The sequence below is a fragment of the Equus quagga genome, chromosome 8, assembly GCF_021613505.1.
Source record: "Equus quagga isolate Etosha38 chromosome 8, UCLA_HA_Equagga_1.0, whole genome shotgun sequence".
Classification (NCBI taxonomy): Eukaryota; Metazoa; Chordata; class Mammalia; order Perissodactyla; family Equidae; genus Equus; species Equus quagga.
The window spans coordinates 99,124,506-99,148,147 of record NC_060274.1 but is presented as its reverse complement, the minus strand read 5'-3'; the positions used below and the strand labels follow the sequence as shown (position 1 = coordinate 99,148,147).

General features: G+C 42.1%; 1 protein-coding gene across 1 annotated transcript in view; it reads left to right on the top strand.

The window, feature by feature from the left end:
- Positions 1-23,642, top strand: part of WNT2 (Wnt family member 2) — a 45,687-nt gene that overhangs the window by 6,783 nt on the left and 15,262 nt on the right. Inside the window, exons 3-4 of the mRNA XM_046669093.1 lie at positions 1,112-1,389; positions 18,753-19,017. Coding sequence (XP_046525049.1) covers positions 1,112-1,389; positions 18,753-19,017 — 543 coding nt within the window. The remainder of the gene's footprint in view (positions 1-1,111; positions 1,390-18,752; positions 19,018-23,642) is intronic.

Genomic DNA, 23,642 nt, shown 5'->3' with positions numbered 1-23,642 from the left:
TGCACTGGCATTAGGTTGTTCAGCTTCTATTTTGATTGTTAATATATTTGCTACAGCAACCATTAATAAAAAGGCATGCTAATAACAATGAAATACAGCTCCATTTGAAAAATGAGGTGCACACGGACCCTAAAGAGCCTTATATCTGTCACTATACCACAACACTGTGTTATGAGTTACTACAGATTATTAAAATAATTTAATGTAGTTATTGCACTGAAATATGTACCTTTCAGCCTGTAAGTGAAAGTAGCCTGTGCTCTAATAAAGAACAATTCTAAGAAAGCACCCCAAAGGGTTCTTGCCCAAGTCTAATTATAGGCGGTAAATTTGTTTCCTTCCAGAAAAACCAAAGAAAAGCTTTTCACTGTCTTTCACCCAATACCAGTGATTAGTGCAGGTGTTCCAGAAGAAAGTAAATTCACCTTAATAGTTAGACATAGGATGTAACTCAAGGATATTGCATATTGCCTTCAACAATCTCTCAATTACTTGTGAATGTTGATGCCAAGCCAAAGCTCTCCGGTGTTAACGCGCACGCAGGTCTGGTTACTGCCTGAATTCTCTTCCCACCTCAGCCCTTCGATTTCTTTGAATTCAGTATTTCGATCTTGATCATTTAAAAGCATATGAGTGTTCTCAGTAATGCCAGGAGGTTTGGAAGATTTTTTCAAAGAGAGCTGTAGTAGTATGAATACCACAATATGAAATTCAGACTGTATGTTACAGATAAAGAAACCAAGACCTGGAGGTGTTACGCTCCTCTCTTTCAGGGCATATAGGATTCGAGGTTAAAGCAAAGCACACGTATGAGACTGATGTGAAGCCAGGAGCTGGGAAAGGCGGGCTTTGGCTGCATCTTCTTTTATAGTCTATATATGTGCTTTAACGATAGTTGTCATACCGATATCTAACTTGACAAAAGCTTATGTTAGATGGAGATGGTTCATACTAAAGAAAGAGCTTTGGCTCCAGAAAAGAAGCGTTCAAGAACACCAATATCTTTCTGTCTAATGGCGAAGTATGTCAGAGGCAGAACAAGCATTCAACAGCCATCATGTGCAGAACTAGCAATTCCAGACCACTTTTAAGAAAAGCATTTTTGTTTCAGGTAGTCGGGAATCTGCCTTTGTTTACGCCATCTCCTCAGCTGGAGTTGTATTTGCCATCACCAGGGCCTGTAGCCAAGGAGAATTAAGATCCTGTTCCTGTGATCCAAAGAAGAAGGGGACCGCCAAGGACAGCAAGGGCACTTTCGATTGGGGTGGCTGCAGTGATAACATTGACTATGGGATCAAATTTGCCCGAGCGTTTGTGGATGCCAAGGAAAGGAAAGGAAAGGATGCCAGAGCCCTGATGAATCTTCACAACAACAGAGCCGGCAGGAAGGTATGGACTGCAATGGTGCTCATTTTTTAGACTGCATGGCTTTATAAATCACTTAAGCCAAGCTTATCTTAAACTTCCCTAGAGTTGATAGAATGCTATATAGTCACAACTTCCCACTGTCCCCCAGCCCAGAGCTGTTTGTTCTAAAGAATATCGCCAACTGGGTTGAAATATCCCCACCCACACTCCACCTTCCTTCCCACAGCTGAACTGAAGGAGTCCATCCATTGCTTTTGGCATTGTGTAGAGTCAAGTGTTTTATGGTCCCTCTGGGTACTGTATCATCTAGACGGAAGATATAATCTGTGGGTGAGGATAGCGCTTCATCCCACATACCAATGGGACATTGAATTCTTGTATCTAAGGGATATCAAGACCCAGAACATCTTCACTCAAACTTGTGAAAGCAACTCACCAGGCATGGCTTATTGACTTCTTCTAGATTCAGGGATGCTCTTTTTAGAACCAGACTCAGCTCTCACTCAAAAAAGCCCCACCTTGGGGTTTCTGGTACTAGATGAGTAAGTGGACCAGGGGAAGACATGGCCCCAAAGGGTACTCCGGCGCCTTAACCTCTAGTCCTGACTAACCTCCTGGTCTGTGGGTATCTGGTCTGTATTCACTCCCTAACCCCCATTTGTTAGATAAGGAAATAGGCTCTCAGGTGCTCAAGATCACATGGAAAGTGAGTAGAAAAGTCAGGATTAGAACTCAGGTTTCAACTCCCAGCCCAGGTGTGCTTTGGCCTAGGATTAAACCATCTCAATGCCAGTGTTCAGATCCATTGATGAGCCATGTGTTTCTGCACGGTGGCATGACCAGAATAACTAGAGAATCTGAATGCTGCACATTATGCCTTTGTGTAAAAAGAGTAAACTAGCTGGGCTTCTCAAATACTTAAGGTCAGAACCATTTTAGAATAATCTAATTGCCAATGAGAAGAGATAACCATAATTTGTCTTTTATCAACACAAAATAAAAATGTGCTTGATATTAATATAGAAAGAAAGATCAGCATAAAATTGAAAGGTCCCCAGGGGGGCTTTAATAGGAGAAAGAATAGAAAAGAATGCAGATCTGTTTGGATGAAAACTCTTTTACTAGGCTCATGGAGAGAACAAATCTCATTTAAAGGAAGTTGGAAGGAAAGAACTCTTGCTTAGCACATGGAATAAGATGAGTGTGACCTGAACTGTTTACAAATAGTACCTTCCTTGAACTTTAAAAATCAACATCCCTTATTTTCATGAGTCTATGAACTTATAGTGACTACTGCCAAGAATATAGACTATGGTTGTGCAATCCGACAACTATTGGTAATTACTGCTTGTGCAATGGTTTGGATAAAGAAAGATTTACATTGACCTTTGTTTTGACATTGATACCGCATGTATAAGTTATAAAGTGTGGTGTCTTTGATAGGAGTGTGCTGCTTAATTATTCAAGCTGGATATATAGTTAGATCTCTCTGATTATTTGTAAAGATAAAGGCGTATGGTCATACATTGTATCCAAAAGAATGTCGCCTCATCAAAATAAATGTTAATTTTGCTTAATAGGTCATTAGATATTAAATGCTTCAACTCTTCAAGACAATAGATCTTAATTATTATATTGTAGGTTCTGAATAAACATGACTTTTCATGTAAGTCACATGATTCCTCACTGGGTAGAGGTGAACAGCTGTCAGGCCTCAGATATTCTCCTGCCTACTCTGCAAAACTTAGGAGGCTACTTTTGATTGGAATAAAAGTGCACACACTGACTTTTTAAAATGTGGCTTTAATTAATGGTGGGTGGGCAGACTTTTTCAAGGAGATGCATGATGTCAGTGAATATGAACTTTAATGAGAGTAAATGTATTGAGATAAACATGCGTCTCTAATTCTCTTCTTGCGGTCGTTAGACCCCCAGTCTCTACTCCCCCTTCATACCAGCAGAAGGTCGGTGGAATCAAAATGAGAACAGGCTGGGCTTGCGTTTGAAGGCAGGGCTCCTGAGCTAAGCCTCCAACTGGCCTGGCTCTAGAAAACTCCAGCCTCCCAGGGCTGACAGCAACATCAGTTTATTTTTATTTCTTCTTGTGCTTTTCAGTATTTCCCAAATTGTCCAATATGAACATCTACTTCTTAAAATGGGGACAGGGGCCCAATACATTTTAAAAGAGAAACCATCTATTTCAAGATTGTTCTGTTTAGCCAGCGCTGCAAAACGGAATTCAACACTGCCATTTACAACAGGCCCTAATTTCTCCCTAATATTTGAGCAATTTAATTCATTTATTATAGCAGCTGGTTAGAGCACCCTCATGTGTCTCTGTACTGTAATATCATTTTAGGTCTTCTGTGCTGTTATATTTCATTTTAATCGCAGCTTCAATAGAATTTGTAATGGTGTCTCTTTCCTTCATGTTTACTTGAAACTCATCTTTGATGAGTTTAGTTTTCTACCTCCAAGCAGAACTATTAATAGGTCCTAAAAAGATAAATCCACCTTGTTCAACACAAATATTCTACCAAGAAAGATATTCCACAGCTTCTCTCAGCAGTTCTTTTCAGGTCTAAAGAAGCCATGCTATGAAAACTTCTAAATTATACTTGAAGATGGGTTTAGGTAAATTATAAGCGAAAAGTATTTGGTCAATATTCACCATTTGTTCCCTTTCAGGACCTTGAAAATGGCTTCTAAATTAGTCCACTCTTTCCTCAGGATGAAATAATCACAACTTCTTTTACCTTTCCTAAGAGAATCTGTATCAAAATAATCCATGTATCCAATCGAATACGGCCCTTCAATCGTTGGACAGTTCCATAATAAGAAATTCCATAAAAACACTTTGCCCTAAAGGTCTCTCTCACTATAGTGGCATTTGAATTGAGACCCACCTTGTTTTTAATCTTGCAATACCAGTGGCTTTGCTCATGAATTTCAGGCTTTCTCTTATGTACAAGAGTGTTATATGGTGCTGGGGTTGAGACACGTGTAAGGCAAATAGCACAGGACCTGGCATGTAGTAGGTACTCAGCAGAAGTTAGTTCCTTTCCCTTGAGTGAAGTGAAGGTTATCTGTAACTTAGGGAATAGAGCTAGGCACAAATCAAGTTTGAACTCCTACTTAGGATTCAATGTGATCACTCCATGTATCCATAGGTTCATCTTTGGTACAATTTAACGTTCTAATAAAAAACAGTAGACAGTATTTGCTAATGTACAAAATACTGTCAAATGTTTTATAATTTGATCTCCAAAAACTCCTAGAGGAATAAAAAACAGTATGAGTATTCCTATTTTTCAGATGAGAAACTGTACCTCAGAGGGATGAAGTGACTAACGTAGGGTCACACCATCATGAAGTACTGGGTGTGGGGGTTCAAACCCAGTTGTGTTCACCCTTCGGTCCTTATCTACCTTTCCATCTTGTCTCTGTTGAGAATTTCTGAGAAACACACACACACACACATTCTTTCTTTCTTTTTTTTTTTTTTTAAAGAAGCAGCAGCTGCCCTTGCAAAGTAGTTTACTGATGATTTTTCCCCCTTTGTTGCGTGTCTTTATTTTACAAGTTTTCTAAAAGGAATACATATTATTTTTTAACAACAAGGAAAACATTGTTTTAAATGCCAAAAACATAACTGCTAGTCATTGTGAGTATGCCCAGAGCAACTTAGCCTTATTTGGTGGATTCATCAAATTTCAACTAGTGGCCCTATAAGTTTAAGAGAACTATTCCTATGTGCTATTGGACTGAATTGGGTTCAACAGATAATTTTTTAAGGAATTACTTTGGGAAAAGTTCTGTTTTAGGTATGAAGTCATACACGGTAAAGAATAAGACAAAGAAGCCCTGACCGTGAGAAACGAAATTTTACTCAAGGAGACAAGTGAAATACAATTGGGAAGCAAGTTCTGTGCCAGGTGGTACAATATGGCCCTCAGCCAGAGGGCCAGTTAGCTGAGGAGAGAAAGGCTGTGTCATAAAAGAACCGGGTGTTTGAACTGGAGATAAAGATTTCCCATGGTTGAGATAGGGAAAATGCTTTCCAGGATGAAAGGACTACAAGCCAAAGAAAGATACTGGAGCAGAAAGAACATCAAAGTTGAGGAATGACGAGGGCTCTAGGATGGAGCTCATGACTGACAATCGATAGGAGCTGAGGCTGCAAATTCGAGTGTCAGCCGGATCTGGAGAGCCTTGCATGCTGTGCTGAGACATTTGGATGTCGCTGTGAAGCAATAGGAAGGTATTGAACAATGAGGGGTGGGGGAAATTAAATACTTAAGTTCCATTTTCATACCTTGTTAATTTCTCTAAAGTCCACTTTGAAAGAGCAATAGATTTCAGAGTTCAAATCTTCTGTAATATGTCTGAATTAACTTAAAATAGACTTACTAGGAAAATTATGAGAAATTTATACCTCTCTGAATTTTATTTTCAGCCCTAAATATACATATAAGGACTGATGTAGATAGTGAGCTTCCTGGTATTTACTAATAAAAATTAGCATATGGCAACTGTGTTGATATTTATATTTTTAACATAATGTTTACATTATTGGCTACTTTACTCATTAGAGGTTTTTGCTATTGACGTCATCGTGACTGAGGCAATAGGGAGGCTGGGGCTTTGGAATCAGAACACTGGCCCTAATACTTGAGCATGACTTTGGACAGGTTACCTAACAAGGATTGCTATATAAAATGCATACACATATGCACCAAGTTTTAAGCAAGCCTAAGAGGTAGGTACCATTATTATCTGCATTTTGCCTATGCAGAGACTGAGGTCCATGATAAGGTGGCTGGAATTAGCAAACAAGTTGAATTTTTTTGCTAGTTGGAATTCAAACTTAACTTGGCATCCTGTGTTTTATATGGGAGGAGTTTGCAGAGTGAGGGGATCCAGAGTTTCTAGCTCCACTCCCTGCCCAAACCTGCACCACTCAAGTTCAGTGCCATGGAGCGCTGGGGCCTGCCTCTGAGCTTGGCCCACTGGGGCACCAGGACAAAGCAGATGCTTTTATGTCCCATCGACAGAAAATGCCTCCAAAGTCAGCAGAAACAGATATTGTACAGGGATGTAAGTACAACCTTATAGGCAAGCAAATCTAGGGCTTAGTAAAGACTTCTAAGAATACATCCTGTGATGCCATCTAAGATACATAATAAATAACGGTTCTGAACCAAGAGAACTAGGCATGATTAAAAAGACACCACTCTTTTTTTTTTTATTGCAGTAACATTGGTTTATAACATTATATAAATTTCAGGTGTACGTTGTAATATATTTTGAATTCTGTGTAGATTACATCATGTTCATCACCCAAAGTCTAATTACAATCCATCACCACACACGTGTGCTTAATCACCCCTTTCGTCCTCCTACCTCCTCCCTTCCTCTCTGGTAACCACTAATCCAATCTCTGTTGCTATGTGTTTGTTTGTCTTTGTTTCTATCTTCTACTTATGAGTGAGAACATACGGTATTTGACTTTCTCCCTCTGACTTATTTCACTTGGCATAATACCCTCAAGATCTATCCACGTTGTCACAAATGGCTGGATTTCATCATTTCTTATAGCTGAGTAGTATTCCATTGTGCATATATACAACATCTTCTTTATCTACTCCTCCCTTGATGGGCACCTAGGTTGCTTCCAAGTCTTCGCTATTGTGAATAATGCTGCAATGAACATAGGGTGCATGCATCTTTATGCATTTGTGTTTTTAAGTTCTTTGGATAAATACCCAGCAGTGGAATAGCTGGATCATATGGTAGATCTATTCTTAATCTTCTGAGGAATCTCCATACTGTTTTTCATAGTGGCTGCACCAATTTGCACTCCCACCAGAAGTCTATGAGGGTTCCGTTCTCTCCACATCCTCTCCAACACTTATTGTTTCCTGTTTTGTTCCTTATAGCCATTCTGACGGGAGTGAGGTTAAAAAGACATCACTCTTAAAAAGTAAGGAATAACAATAGAAAAGAAAACAATAAAACTGAACTACAGAGCCAGATTGCTTTAACCTCCTGTTCATCCTAACCTCCCTTAACTTAATGTTGAGAATCTTTATAAGATACAACTTTCACTTAGTAGATATTTGTTTTCTGATTGATCTCTTTAGTTCATAAAATTAAATGCATTTTGAAAAATTAGATCAGTTCTGCAAGCCTCACTTCTGTCTTGTTAGACCCCAAAATAGTATGTGCTTGATACTATAGATCTTCATATAGCATATGAATCAAAAACTAACCAGAATTCAAGTCCCAAAGCAGAGAATAACTCTTAAGAAAATTGTTACAGTTCCACGTACAGTTCCATTATTCTTAGAAAATGTTTTTTAGACTAGCCTCATTAGTCAGTAAGAATTATTAAATGTATGGTTAGTCAACGGTAATGTTCTTGAATTCCACAGATATAAATTCCACACCTTATATTTCCTAGCTCAGCCCACCGCAGTATTGCTTTTAAAGAATGACAGTGCTTGAGAAATCCCAATGTCTTATTTAATAAATGATTGCATAAACAAGCCAACTGCACAGTTTGCTAATAAATATTCCTTGTTTTCCTAGTTCCAGAGCATGTATGTTTGAAAGATGTAAGTTGGTCTGATTTTCAGTAACTCTTAGAGACGTGGACCTGTCAAAAGGATTTAATTGTTAATAAATGTACTTGGCTTTCAACCAGCATCTGAAGATTAAATAATATGTTTTTAATGTGTGTTTCCCTCAGGAAAACTGATATAGGACCAGAAATATGTTAGTTGCTTTGTGGCATAAACCCAACTAAAAAGGGAAATACTCACATTTCTTTGAATGCTCAAGTTTAACTAAATAATTTAGTTAAAATACAGCATATAAGGACCTAAAACAAATGTGAAGCAGGATTTGTAAGGCAAGGTCAGTTGTTAAGTTGGCATACGTTTCTCAAGTTCTGCAAAGCAGTCTTACAAAGACATCCTGGCATTCCTTGGGCTCAGTCTTCAGAAAAGCTGACTTGAGAAACCAAAATTTCATTCTCCTTGAGAGAATTTTGTCTTTATAACTGGAAAAATAATTCTTTGTAGACTAACTAGATATGCAAACACTAAGTGTTAAAATTTTTTATAGAACCCACTGAACCCAGAGAACATGAACCCTTAGGGGTTAGCAAACCCTGGTATGAGCAACACTTGCAGAGTGATTTAAGGTACCATCTTGGTGTCACACAGGCTTGGGTTACATCCTGCCTTGGCCACACTGCCCGTGAGACCTGGGGCAAGGCCCTCAAACTCTAGGTGTCTCCATATCTGCACCTGTAAAATGGGGATGAAAATAGTATATACTTTATACGCTTGTGTGGATTAAATAAAATAGTGAATATAAAGTGCTTGTGTAGATTTAGCAAAATAATGAGTATAGAGTGCTTAGCATGGTTTGACATAGGGTAAGATCCTAATGAATGTTATGCCTCAATATTATGCTTCAGTAAGTTGAGGCAGATAAATATAAAATAGAATTGTTCTAGCCTGCACGATGTATGTATTTCCTCTTCCATAACTTTTTCTTTTTCTTTTTTTAATATTCAGACTTCTGTCTCTGTGGTATAGAATGCTAATATTTATAAGTTTCCTAAATTCTAAGAGTAGAAAATAGCTTCTCCAGACCTGAAAGCTTAAAATGCTCAAAATCAAAGGTTTAAGGGCCATCAAAAATCTGTTAAGGGCCAGCCTGGTGGCACAGGGGTTGGGTTCACATGTTCTGCTTTGGGGGCCCGGGATTCGCCAGTTCGGATCCCAGGTATGGACCTATGCACTGCTTGTCAAGCCACACTGTGGCAGGTGTCCCACATATAAAGTAGAGGAAGATGGGCATGGATGTTAGCTCAGGGCCAGTCTTCCTCAGCAAAAAAAGAGGAGTATTGGTGCCAGATGTTAGCTCAGGGCTAATCTTCCTCAAAAAAAAAAAAAAAAAATCTGTTAAGATTTTAGCGCTGTAGCAATTATGAGCTTATTGAAGATTTTCTTTATTGATAAAAGTTATATATTAAGCTAAAAATGGTTTATATGAGGCTAAACACAAAAAGAGTACTGCTGTCCTTAGAATCAAATTTATTTGTCTTTCTTAAAGTAGTCATTTCAAATGAGCAAGTATTTATTGATGCCACAGAGTAACCATTAGATGGGATTAAGCAAATAGTGAGGGGAGAGGTGTTGATGAAGGATTGTGCTGGCCAGTCTGGTGATAAAAAAGCCATGAGGGCTGTGAGATGTGAAAAGAGGAGCATGAGTAGGCTGAAATGGAATCTTGACAGCAGCCTGCTTTAAGAGTCAAAGAAGAAATAAGTAGAACAAGAGACTCTTTAGAAAAGGCTCAAGAGACAAAATAGAAAACAGGACCTAACTGTGTCAGGGGCTATGGCCTAAGTTTCTGGAAGAAGCGCTCAGCATCACTCACTGGAGAGAGACAGCAGTCATCGTAATGGATTCTCCCTCGAGTTCTGTCTTTCTGTTGTAAAAACAGCACTCTCACAAGTGAAAGTTACAAACTGAGCAGTGCAGAAATGTCTATCATAAAATGAGAATTTTCCTCCCCTCACAATCCTTGTCTCCTTCCAGACCATTTCACACACAAATGGACTCAAGGCTGTGGACAGGATGCGTACCATTTCACCTCCTCCTCCCTAAAACCTCATTAAAGTTATAGCAATGGAATAAAAATGGTTTAAATCAACAATAAAGAGAACGGTCAAAGAAATGAGAGAGCTCATCCAATTTCTGGAAAGTGAAAAGCAAATGAGGAAATTGTACCAGATAAAGCAGGATGGAGAAGCCTCAGTCTAGAAGAATGGAAGCAGATGGGGAAAAAGTAAAAGCAGAGGAGGCAACAGGAGAAGTGGGAACCAAGACACCCTGAGAAAATTTCAGATACAAATGAGCACTAGAGAGACGCACAAGTCTGAGAATCGGAATTAACTGACAAACCCAAAGATGGAATTCCACACCCAGCCCCTCCCCTCCACCCTGAGCAGAACTCCTGAAGTCTGGCATCTAACCTTCCAAGCTTTCTGGAGTTGGAGTCTCCAGTGTGACAGCCAGTATGCTACCTACTCACTATAAAGATAACCTCTCTGGTCCACAAGTGCCACCCAAACAACCAGAGTTCCTAACTACCTTATTATGACCTCATTCTTAAATATGAAGAAACTGTCTAAGGTTGCCATATATTTGATTAAATTCAGTAGCACAAAAGACCAAAAACTGCAGAAAAAAAATGACAAAGGAAAAAAGCAGTAATTCAGGGATGAGAAGAGAATTTTTTAAAAACCTGATTAGTCTCCTCACAGAAATTCAAGGATATATCAACATCCATAAACAACAAGAATGGATGGCTTGAAAAAGTGACAACTAGAGAAGAGGAAAGAACTTAGAAAGCCAAAGAAATCTCCCAGAAAGTAAAATAAAAAGCCCAAAAGACAAATGGAGCTTAAGGAGATCCATAAACACCACCCCTTTCCCACTTGAGTTTGAAACCAACTGAAAAATGGACAAAGGAGGTGGATAGATGGAGTAAGAACATCTGTTGCACTACTGAAAAGAAGCTGCACTGAAGGATGTAGCTTCAAATCTTCAAAGTGCTTCCTAGCACTCCACCCTGAACGGGGCAGACTTACTCACCCTGTCCCAGGCTGTGCATCAGGGCCACTACAGGGAGCCCTTTGCTGGAGAGTAGATGCTGATCATAACTCATCTTTTCCACAGGTTGGCAGATCCCCAAAGAGAAGGAACCTGGGTACGCAAGCCCTGCTCCTTCCTCTAAACTCATCAGTTGGACAAGTCACTTCTCCTTCCCTGGGGAGAAATGAGTAAGGGGATGGAAAGAGCCATGAATGTTACTCTAATGGAATTTCTTCCTCAAGAAGCTAGGAAGAGAGTATTAAAAATATAAGAGAGAAAATGTGAGACATGGAGGATTGACTCAGAAGGTTCAGCAACTGATATTAGAATGCCATGAAGAGACTAAAAAAAATGGAACTGAAGAAAATATTAAGACAATGTTTCAGGGCTGAAGGACATGAGTTTCCAGATTGAAAGGGCACACTGAGTGCTGAGCAAGAGCAATTTTTAAAAAAAATCCTAAATATATCATTGTGATATTTCAGAACACTAAGGATAAGGGAAAGTTTCTAAAACCTTCATAGGGGAAAAAAATACAAAGTGAAAACAAAAATCAGTTGCCAAAGAATCAGCCAGAATTTCACACTTCCCATCTGTAGTACCAGAGGCCAAAGCCTGTAGAGCAATACCTTCATAGTTTTGAGGGAAAATTATTTTCAACTCAGAATTCTATACCCAGCCACACTATTAGCCAAGTGTGAAGGCTGAATAAAGACATCTTAGACATGCAAGAATTTAGAAAATGTATCCCCCATTCACCTTGAAGGAGTTACTCAAGCAGGTGCTGCAAAGAGAAGGAATAAACCAAAAAAGAGAAAACATGGCATCCAGCAGAGCAGTATGTCCAATCTAGGAAGGCATAATGTTAGGTCTCCACTGTGTAGCCAGTCCAGGTTGGAAGAAGAAGATGGAAGACCATGGAGTCCCCCAGGAAATGAGAAGAAGTGATCAAGTAGATGGAATGATTGTGAGAATGGAAAACATTAGGTTATAATAAATGCAATTGGGTAGCCAATAAAATGAGAAAACACCAAACTTTACTCCAGGAACATTCTTCTTTGACACTGAGGTTGTGATATTGGACCAGAGATTATAAAATGCAGTCCTGGCACAGTCCTTGGTTGTGCGGTTAACAGTATTACATAAACGTTTATGGTTTTCAATTTTTAGAATCACTGTCTAGGCATTGTGGGAGACTGAACTATAGTTATGGAACTTGAATGCCGTCATCTTTGTCGCTATCAAAGGACAAGCACTGCTGACGTAGAAGGGGAGGAAGGAAGAGGGAGTGCAAATATCCTCATCGCATAAGAGATATCATCTATGACTTTTGCAACAAGAAAGGAGGTATAAGCTTGCTCCTGGAAGTTGCAAAGATCACCAGAATCATGATACAACCATGTTGGGAGCTGGGGTGACAGAAGTGAGGGCTGAGTTAAAATCTCACCCTCCCTAAGAAGTCTAGTAGGAAATATGGAGTGTCGATCGGTAGGTAGATAAACAGTGATGTGCAGAGCTGCTGTACTCAGTCATGCCAACACTGCCTTGCACCCCTCCAGAGGGCTCCATGCGCCATACTCTTGCTGTGGATTTGTCCAGTAATTATGGCAATTTTCTGGTGGACGTCCAAAAAGTAAGTGTCTTATGGATGGGATGCTTTTTCCTATTCCTCACAAAGTCGCCTGTCAGCTAGCACAGAACCACTTGTAAAGATTTGGGTAACCACCCAAAGAGTTAAAAGAATTCATTAAAAGTGACCACTTCTGGGGCTGTGCAGACTGGGAGGTGAGGGGGGTAAAAGAGGGAGGAGAAGATACAGCAGAGGGCCATTGCTTTTCACCCTTATCTTTTCTGGACTATTTGATTTTTTAAAAATCATGTGCACACGTTTCTTTAATTAAGAAATACGAAAGTGATAATTAAAAAACAAACACAAAAAGCTTCAGTCTGTCTGGCAGCCCTTGGGATGTCCCCAGGTCCTCTGCTTTGCTCACTCCCCACTTTACCGGGCAAGTAAAAGGTCGGCAACTGCTCCACCAGCGGCCTGTGTGGGGAAGCCCACCAGCCCCTCACCCAGCGCCTCCCTGAGACCCCGGAGGGGCAGCCCTTCAAGCAGGACCCACCTGTCCAGGTTGATCTCCACTGGTCACCCCCGTCTTTCATTCCCTCCAAGGAAGCACTAGCACAAATTGCTGCTTGCCGCAACTTTTCCCTGGAGGCCAGGACGTTTTCGAGACATACGGTAGGACTCAACTTCTAATTCAATAATCAGATAGCCCTTTTCCTAGAAATGTAATGCCGCCCCCTCCACGGCATTTCTCACCTGCTCTGGTCCTCCGTGGGCCCCGGACTCTGGCCATGGGGCGGGGACTTCTTTCCACCTCCGCTGTGTTCCCGGTTTTGGACGCGGTTCTCAACCCTGGCTGCTTATTAGAAGCATTTGAGACCCGAAGTACCATCCAGGCTGGGCCCCACCCCCAGCCCAGGTTCTGACTGATTCAGTCTGCGGAGGAGCCGCCTCGGCGTGAGGGAAACGGTCCCCAGATGAATTTAATGCATAGCCAGAATGAGAACCACTGAGCTGCTCGCTCCAGGCGCCAGGGACAGTCCCCAATTCCTGTTCTTTCGCTGTGCGGAGTAGTTTGACTCTGTTTTTCCCTCTTTCTAGACCATGCAATTCCTCAGACTTCAGCCAGATTGTAAAAGAACCTTCTTTCCCTTCCTCCTCTATGTATACATATACACGCAGCCCTTTGAAAAGGGGACCATACCACATAGATTGGTCTGCATTTTGCTTTTACCACTTGACTTTCTTTTGTGCTGGTAGGACTGATCAACCTCGTTATTCAAAGACCACATAATGTTCTGTTATTAAGGATACGCCTTAACTTGCTTAACCATTTTTCTATTGATGTAATTTGGGTTTTTTGTTAACATTTTGCTATTGCTAATTATGCTGCAATGAACATCCGTTCAAAACTTACGCAAATATTTCCAGAGTGGGATCACCAAGGTCAAACAATATGTATATTTAAAATTTGACAGGTATTACAAAAATGCTTTCCATTTAAATGGTGTAAAATTTACTCTCCCGCTGATGCGGGCTTGGCGAGCCGAGGAGTGGAAACAAAGATTTCTTGGACTCTCAAGGTCTGACAGTAGTGCTCTTTTATTTAGAGAATAGCGTGGAGTAGCAGGGGGACAGGACTCATGGGCAGTAAAGAGCTGCAAACATGAGTCAAGGGTAGGGCTAAATTTAAGGCATAGGTATGTGAGTTACCTCTTTAAAAGACAAAGGAAAGATTATGTGAAAATGTCATTAAAATGGTATCAGTGCAGGTGGGGTCTGGTTATCAGGTGGTCCTATAACTTTAGATGAGAGTCAGATCAGATGAGATCAGGACGTCCTATGCTTCCTGGAGGATGACATGGATCAGTATGTAGGGCAGGATGCCTTGGGCTTCTCTCCCTGGGGCAGCCTTGATCCTCCTCACCACCAACAGTTTATTAAAACACCTCTTTCCCCAACTCTTACCAACATCAAATATTATCAATCTTTTTACTATTTGTTAATCTGCTAGACAAAAAAAAAAAAGTGGTGTTGCATTATTTCAGTTTGCATTTCTCTGATGACCAGTGAAGCTGAAAATTTTTTTTGTCTTTTTGTTAGTCTTTATATTTTTTATGAGTGGCCTATTAATAGAATTTTGATAAGTATTAGTTTGGAAGATGCAATGTAATCCCCCTCCCACCACTTCTCTCGCTACCTCTTTTTCCCTCCCTTATATAAGTCTATAATATTATCCAGTCAATTCTTGGTTTATTCAAAAGAATGGAGGGAAACAGATAATGCATAACTCAAAAGTTGAGAAAATCACAATGTGATTTATATTAGGATCTTAAATGTGTTTTTAGAAAGAGCGCAGATCTGGGAGTGAGCCATATCTGATTCACATCCTAGTCTGCCTCTGTCTAGCTGGGTTACTCTAGGGGTTTTACTTTCCTCCCTGAGCTCTGGTTTTCATAATGATAGAATGAGAATAATAACCTACTTTGCCTACTTGTGGTAATAAGATAAGATAATGTGTGTCAACCACCTGGGTGGAGCCTGGCACATAGTAAGTGGTTGTTATTGTTATAATGTTATTATAAACATTTGAGTATTGGAATTCTTCTAAAGTAGGGCTCCTCATTGTGAGTTTCTCAGTCCTATTCCTTATTCTTACCTCACTGCTATCTAAATCAGGCCACCTAGGCTTAGGTCCTCTTCCCTCTGCCTCCCAACTGAGCAGGGTGTTGTCCTCTTCAAGATTAAGGATTTGAATTTCAAGTCTGCAAATCCAGTAAATAGAAGAGGTGGAGGTAGTCCCGAACTGTGATTTAGGACTGAACAGGCTGTGTGTTAATAATGGGGCGGGAGATGTGAGCAAACCCAACACCAGAGATGGTGTCTCACTTTCCCCCAAGGGGTAAATTGTCAGAGCCTGTGATTAATCCACATTCAAGAACTGATTGGCGCCATGCTACCAGTTGAAATACTTTCAGTTATAAGTGCCGGGGGCACTAAATAATGAGGAAAACTTATGTTGGGTCACAGGAAGTCTGGAGGCGGGGCAAGGCCAAGGTGGGTTCATTCAAGCAGTTCAACAACATCCTCCAGAACCCAGTTCTTCCCATCTCCTAAGACCAATGTCTGCAGCTTGTTGCTCCTCTCATACTGGCTGCCTCATGTCCCAACGGGGCTGCTGCAGAAAATTGCATCCAGAAGACAGACAGAAGATGTTTCTCTTCATGTGTCCGTTTTAAAGAGTGAAGAATCCTTTCTTACAAGTCCCCCGACAGATTATTCCTAACATCACATTGGCCCAAATTGAATCATGACGTGCCTGCTGCTGAAAAAAATCAGTACCAGAACAGTGAAATTACTATTATTGATTTGGGCTGTGCTGAGGTTAGAGCGAGGCCTGGCCACTTCTGAAGCACGTGGCTTCCCAACACCTGAACAAAATTTAGGCAGGAAGAAAGGGATGGCTGTTCAAGAATGTGTGATGACGACGATGAACAGTGTGCACCACCGCCCATGTATTTATAAGGATTCATAAGATGTATTATTAAGATCCACTTTTAAATTAATATGCAAATCCTTCAATTAATCATGTAAAAATACTGACTTTGAAGTTTGCAACTTGGAAACTTAGCATTAGATAGGGAGGGCAGTAATATTTCCTGTCACTTTTAAAGCTGGGAGTATTGCTTATAAGTAAACAGTCCAACTTTAAAAAGAATATGCTCTGAAGAATGATTATTCATAGTCAAGTCCCAAGACTTCGGCATGGAGTGAGTTTTGTATGGCCCTCTTGAGAGCTTGGGAGGGAAATCTCCTGGACAGGTGGGACCCCCATGGGGCAGAGTGAGGGAGCAAAGATGGCCCTCCTGGAGTTGTGTCTGTGACAGAGGCCTGCCGTCCAGGTCACCCAGTGAGCCTCATACTAAACACCCAGAATATAAAGATATGGGGCTGGGGGCACAAGAGAAAGTATAGTTCCAGAAAATGAGCTCATTCGAAGACAGCCTTTAGAGTTGCCCAGGTCCCTGTGACCGGGAGGACCAAACTAAAGAAGTTGCTCCTGCTCACTTCTCTGTCCTTGCTCTCCAAAGGCGTCTCATGCTGAAGAGGATAGATTTCAAATATAACAAGGCACAGACCGCCATGAGGGGCAAAACAACAAACACCTGGGTGCCAAGGCCCAAAGTGAGAAGGGTGTGAGCGCATTCACAACCATGGAGCCACCATGACGTCTTCAGCTCTCGGATGCTTTTTGGGTCTGACTTTCTGGAATGAAGTACATTTCTGCACACTTGGTTCTACTGTGTAGCCTGGGTCAGAAACTGAGTCTGAAGAGGCAAAACCAGATTCAAGCACCAGGGCGCAGTTCGCTGGAGAGAGGCAGCCTGGAATATTGGTCTACGGGTGTGTTTTGGGGGGAGGTGGGGGAGGGGTGAGCATGTGTGTTTTAGGGAGCTCCATCTGGGCTGCATGCTAGAGCTACCCACCCACCCCCATCCCGCACCCAGACCAGTTAGATCAGAATCTCAGGGAGTGGGCCGAGGGTTGAAACTACCACCTAGAGTTCTTAGAAGTAGTCCCTAAGAATTTTGTTCAGAGTACCACCTTGGAGAATGTCATCAAGGGGTCACTGCCCCTTCTGCCTGTGCCCCTGACCCCAGATGCCCTCTGTCTTGGGGATGCAAATCAAGAGGATGGGGCCCACAGCAGGCAAATTTCTCCTCCTCTGCTCTGTGACTGACCCAAGGCCCAAACGCGCGTACCCTCTCCCCTACAGCCCTGTGTGTCACATTGCTTTGGGGATCCGATGGGGGCAAGCTTTAATCGTCAGTTGTGATCTCCCTTGAGCAACAAAAATTTCTGTTAATATTACAATAATTTGGAAAACTGATTGAACAAGAGATTAGTGCCAACTGTTGGGGGAGGAAAAAAAAGATGACAGTTGTTAAAGCGTGAATCATATGAAAAAGGAAATATGCTCTTAGGAAATATTTTGAAGAAACCCATTTATTTGCACAACCTCTGAGTTGGAAATACTTCAGAGTCTGGGTTTACGTCTGGCCATTCCACATCCTGGCCCAGAAGCTTGGGCAAGTCATCTTACTTCCTTGATCCCTGGTTTCATCATCTGTGAAATGGGAAGAACAGTACCTCAGGATTGTTGTGAGGACCATGAGTGCTAATAACTCTTCACTTATGCGAGTCAAGGAGAAATGGACCAGGGCGGGATAATTCACAGAATCACTTTGGCGATGGCACAGCTCTACAGGCTAATCCAAGACCAAAGCAGAAACCTCCCTCGACAGTGCCGGGCCCCTGGGAGCCTCCGCTGTGCAGAGGGTGACAGCGCACAGCGAGGGCTCTTTGTGCTGGGAGCTAGCCAAGATGGGCTTGTCCCGCTTTCCTTTGCTTCCCTCTTAGGAAAGAACAGAGCAAGCTCTGCTCTGTCACCTAAGCTGAATGACTCAGCCAGAGCTAAGTGATCATCTCCCAGAATTAATGTCATCCTCAGGGTCACCAGCCGACTTTCCAGTGCACCCTGGCCCTGTCCTATATCACTTGTGTAACCTTGGACCAGTACACTAACCTCTCTAAGTCTGGCTCCTCAGTCATCTGCAACATAAGTACGGCAGGCGCAGGATGGTTGTGAAGATTCAGGTCATTGAGATGGTGTGTAGAAGGCATTAGTGCAATGCCTGGAACATGGAAAGCACCCCACAAATGGTAACAATCGCTAATATTGGCTTATTGAAAGATGTGGGCTTAGCAGTTACTTTGTTAATCTAATTTGAGTAATCGCATACACTTTTAATATAATAAAGCTGTATTTATTTAGAAAGTACTCTAATTCATCCCTCACTCTTCCAACTGGCCCTGCAACTCTATTAAATTAAAATTAGTGAGGTTTTTGTTATACGGATAGCTAAATGGGGTTCGCAGGCAGGCACTGCCCCCCAACAGTCTATGCCCCGCCCGCTGTTGTACGGCTGAAGTGACCTGCAAGTGACCTCCAACACCTCCCAGTCCTAAACCCCAGGATCTGTGGCTTCAGTCACTTCGTGAGCGTTCAGAGGTAAGGAAAGTTGTAGCACGAGTCACTCGCTTGCGCCCACCTGCACTGACTTTGCCATCCTTTCCTGCAGGCTGTAAAGCGGTTCTTGAAACAAGAGTGCAAGTGTCATGGAGTGAGCGGCTCGTGCACTCTGAGGACGTGCTGGCTGGCCATGGCCGACTTCAGAAAAACGGGCGATTATCTCTGGAGGAAGTACAATGGGGCCATCCAGGTTGTCATGAACCAGGATGGCACTGGTTTCACTGTGGCTAACAAGAAGTTTAAGAAGCCAACAAAAAATGACCTTGTGTATTTTGAGAATTCTCCAGACTACTGTATCAGGGACCGGGATGCAGGTAAGTTCAAAACACTTTATTCACAACTCCTAATTCTTCCAAGGACCAGTACTCCACAACTTAAATGTAGTTCTGTATTTTCAGCCTGCCAATTGTATAAGCGCAGCCTGCTGCCTTCGGGTTCAAAGCTCATGTTCTTATCAGTCGAATTTCAAGTGCACAGAGAGCTCTCTTAAGCAACTGGAGAAATGGGTTGATAATGTGCAGATTCTGCAGAAATGGGAACCCAACAAGAATGTATGTGGCAAAAAGTCAAAATATGCAGATTAGCAAAATTCTTCAGCCTGGACAGAACTCTAATTAGTGGACTAATGTACGCTATATATAGCAACCCAACATCTTTCCTGTGATCCTGAAGCTGAGAGGAGCACAGCTTTGCAATGTACCGGTCCCCCTCATAAATCCCACCTCAGTGACTGTGGAAGAGGGTGTCCTCGGGACTTTAAAGTTAGCCTGTTCTGTAGTCTGCCATACCTCATTGTTTACTCTTTCCAGTAAGCTCAGAAATTGCCAAATACTAGGAAGCAAGAATTCATCCCCACTGGCTCGGCTGTTGGTGGGCAGTGGATGAGAGCTGTGTAAGAGGCAGTTCCTTTATTAAAGCCACACCCTTCCCTTGCAGATGTCACCTCCTCCATCTTGAATTCACTCAGAGCCCGCCTCACCACAGCTGTTCCCACCTGTGTGTTGTATGCATGTGCTGTTCACCTCTCACCCCTCCTGGTCAGCACTGAACTCCAGGCTTAGCACAGTCTTTGCAAAGACTTTGGTACAAAGTAAGAATTTGTACAAGCCTCCATGTATAGGAGGTGTTGGGGAGTCCACAGCCAACTTTGACTCAAGCCAACTTCTCAGACTTAGTAGAAAGCAAGGGACTCCATTATCAGGAAAAACATCCACGATTTAAATTTTAAGTTTGTTTTTCATTCCAGACTAATTGCAAAAGAATAAGTAAAATAGTGCAGATGGCAGCCAGGTCCTCGCATGAGGTTGACCAAGAGTCACAATTACCAGGGAAGGTCACCAGAAGTCCAGAGCCTCTCTGTGTCCCCGAGTGGTTGACTTTCCTTCATGGTTTGATGAGCTAGTTCTTTGCAGCACTTTAGCAGGTTTGCACATGCAGCCTATGGATGAATACCTACTGAGCAAGAGGGCCAGGTGCTGTGCCCTGCTGCATTCCTGGCATGCTTTGGGACCTCCAACAAGTCGTCCTGCCTGTCAGGCCACAGTATCGACCCAATTACCGTGAAACCTGTGCTTTGATACAGGATTGTCCCAGAGGTCCGGCTCCCCTCTGCTGTTAACTAGCTGCTTAGCCTCAACCTCCTCACATAGGACATGTGGATATCAGTATCATTTTAGGAACTACATATTGACTCCTGTGAGCCAGGTACTGGGCTCCAATCACTGCATACTCGGTCTTATTCAATCCTCAGAGCTGCCCTATGACATCAGTGCGTTGGAACTGGTTACTGAAAAAAAAAAAGAATAAGAAAAGGGTGGCTCCTGGTTGATGAACACCCACCAAGAACCAAATTCACATCTTATTTTTTTAATTAATTAATTATTTTTTTTTTTGAGGAAGATTAGCCCTGAGCTAACATCTGCTGCCAATCCTCCTCTTTTTGCTGAGGAAGACTGGCCCTGAGCTATCATCCGTGCCCATCTTCCTCCACTTTATATGTGGGACGCCTACCACAGCATGGCTTGCCAAGCAGTGCCATGTCCACACCTGGGATCCAAACCAGGGAACCCCAGGCCGCCGAAGCAGAACGTGTGCACTTAACTGCTGTGCCACCGGGCTGGCCCCTCGCATCTTATTTTTTGAAGTCAGATAAGCAGCCCTGGATATCATCATCCCAATTGTATGGGTGAGGAAAATGAATGACCAGCTCAAGATCTCATTGGCCTTGGAGGGGACGGAAGTCCAGCTGTCTGACCCCATGGCCTGTGCTCTTGACCCACTTGTCCCTGCCTATCTCCCAGGGCATGTATGTGAAAAGGCCTGTGAAGCAAAAACATCATTTCAGATGTAGGAGGACCTGCTTCCCCAGGACATCTTTTCTGGTGTTTTGGATTGAAGCAGTTTGCACAGTGAAGTAAACAGTTATGCTTGATGACCATTTACAGCGTCATGAATATTCAATGACATAAAGCCTTTACTTTCTCTTCTCCACGGAGCAGATTCTGAACTTAATCCCTGATGCCTCTTCAGGATACTAGTTATTCTTGCACACTTGGCTTTTTCTACTCCCTGTATTAGAGCTCAATTCTGCTTCTTGATCCTAAACTAGCAACCATATCTGCAGTACCTGCCAGGCCTCAGGGCTTGATCTACTGTCTCTCGTTGATTCTCATGGGAAGTCTGTGAAGTGGGTACATTATTATCCCATCTTATGGGAGAGGAAACGGAGGCTCTGACAGACAGCTTACGGATTTTGCCCAAGGACTCTTGGTTGGTAAGAGGCAGAGCAGGGACTTGAACCTGAGCCTGTCCATCCTTTTAACCATTTTTCTCTGCCACCAGATGCACCAGGCACAAGGCACACCGCTGCAGATGTGGACTTTCTGAGGGAAGCTATATAATTTATTCACTCTCTTAAATTATTTCTATTCTCTTTTAGGCTCATTTTACCTTATATGACTGAAAAAGATGTGAATATAGTTCTTGGTTGGTGTTGATTAGGCAGGAGCCACCTTGTTTTTGTTTTTGTTTTAAATACCCAGGTCCAATGTATTCAATCAGATTTCCATTAAGATTCCTAGATTATTCATAAATTATCTGAATTATACTTAATGCCCATTTTAGCTGAGCCTAAGAAAATGCCAAAATCATCCATGCAAACTTTGCAATATTTCTTTTTAATTCTGTTGGCCATCAGATGATTGTTTTAGTGAAAATATGATTCAGGGTGTTTGATATCATGTAGGCAAAAGTTCAGATGGTTGACAGAGGATTTTTTTCGTTCTTGGCATTTGGAGTAAGATACAAATAGGCATGTGTGTGGGATGCACATTTCCCTGAGAAAGCCTGCTTCCACCCACACAGCTGCTGAGGGCCTTGTAGTTGTCTATGTGATCTATGGCCTTCTAAAGATGAGGCTTTAGCCTGGTCATTTTCGTCTAGAAACTTCTGTAGTATGCACCCTAGCAAGTTAGTCAAAACAGTCATAGATGTGTGTGGTTCAGAATCATCCTGCAGTAGCTCCTAACTTCTGTTTGTGGAGGGAGGGAGATGTGACAGAATCTGAGACCCCATAAGAAGGGACGATCCCTGCCTCTAACTCACGGAGTGTTAATGTTTTTAATGGTTTCCAAGAAAGGATAAGCTCAAAAACTGATTAAGGAAGATATTCTTATGGCAACACCACCAAAGGACGTTTCTCTCTAGTCTTCAGTTGAAGAAAGTGAGTGCTCTGATGTTCGGCTATAAATACTCCCCTCAGATTTGAAGAGTACGTACAACTGTGTGATGCTGTGCATGTGACATTTTGCAGACTAAATTGGAGGCTAGATCTCAGAACTGGGCTTTCTGCAGTGGGTATGCTTGTGGTTCTGTGGTTATCTACTCTGGTTATTGCCCCAGGCATCCGTAAATCAAAGAAGCCCTTAAGTTAGAGATAGGTTCATCTCTGACCAAGGAATGCCGCTCCCTCTGCAGAGAAGCGTCTGCACCTAATCACAGGCCACTTTCACTGGTTATGATGTAAAAACCCTGACCCGGGCCAGAGGTCACCCCGAGGTCTCCTCATCAACAAGCAACCCTCCACCTCTTCTCCAGTCAAGTTCAAAAAACAAATGGAGTTCAACAGTCGCTTAACTCGTTGCCTGCTGAAAGCTGGATACCTGGCTGACAGCTGCAGGCTGGGAATGGTGTAAGCGCTCAGGTATCATGGGTTTTTCCACATAAATCACATTTAGCAAACAGCTCAGGACCCATGGGAACGCAATCCCAGCCATGGTTTACAGAGATTTACGTTTTAGACTTGCCCTGTGGTATGGCCTGGTTTGCAGAACCTCTGAACGCTGTGATTGAGACCTGACTCAAAATACAGGAACAACATGTCGGCCAATAGCAATGGATGGACTTGATTTTGATATTAACTGTACAGTTCCCACAAGTACATCTTAGGTCCCTCATTTCTTCATGGAACAAATATTGATTGAGCCCTGCTATATGCCAAACACTGTGATAAGCCTCAGGAATGCAAAGTGAGGAAGACAGACTCAGTCCTTGCCCTCATGGCTCCATAGGCCTCCTAGTCCTTGTGGATGGGCCAGGTAGGCGATGGGCCCCAGGCTGGGTGCTGAGTGACCCTGGAGCCCGAACAGGAAAGTGGTGTTTCTTAGGTTTCAGTCCTTACTCCATTGCTCTATCACAAGGTCTTACCTTATATTTGTCATTTTGAAAATTAAAGAATTTGTTATTCATTCCTTTCTGCATTGAGATTTGTTGTAGAAATTCAAGAACTGATATCTAAAAAGTGCTAACACTGCTAGACTAGGAGAGAATGATATGAAAAATGTATTGGTGAGGCTTATGTCATCATTTTCCTAGGCAATTATTGGTTATGTTGGATAATTAATATTAATTACTATCCAGTGGACCCTCTTTCTAAACTCTT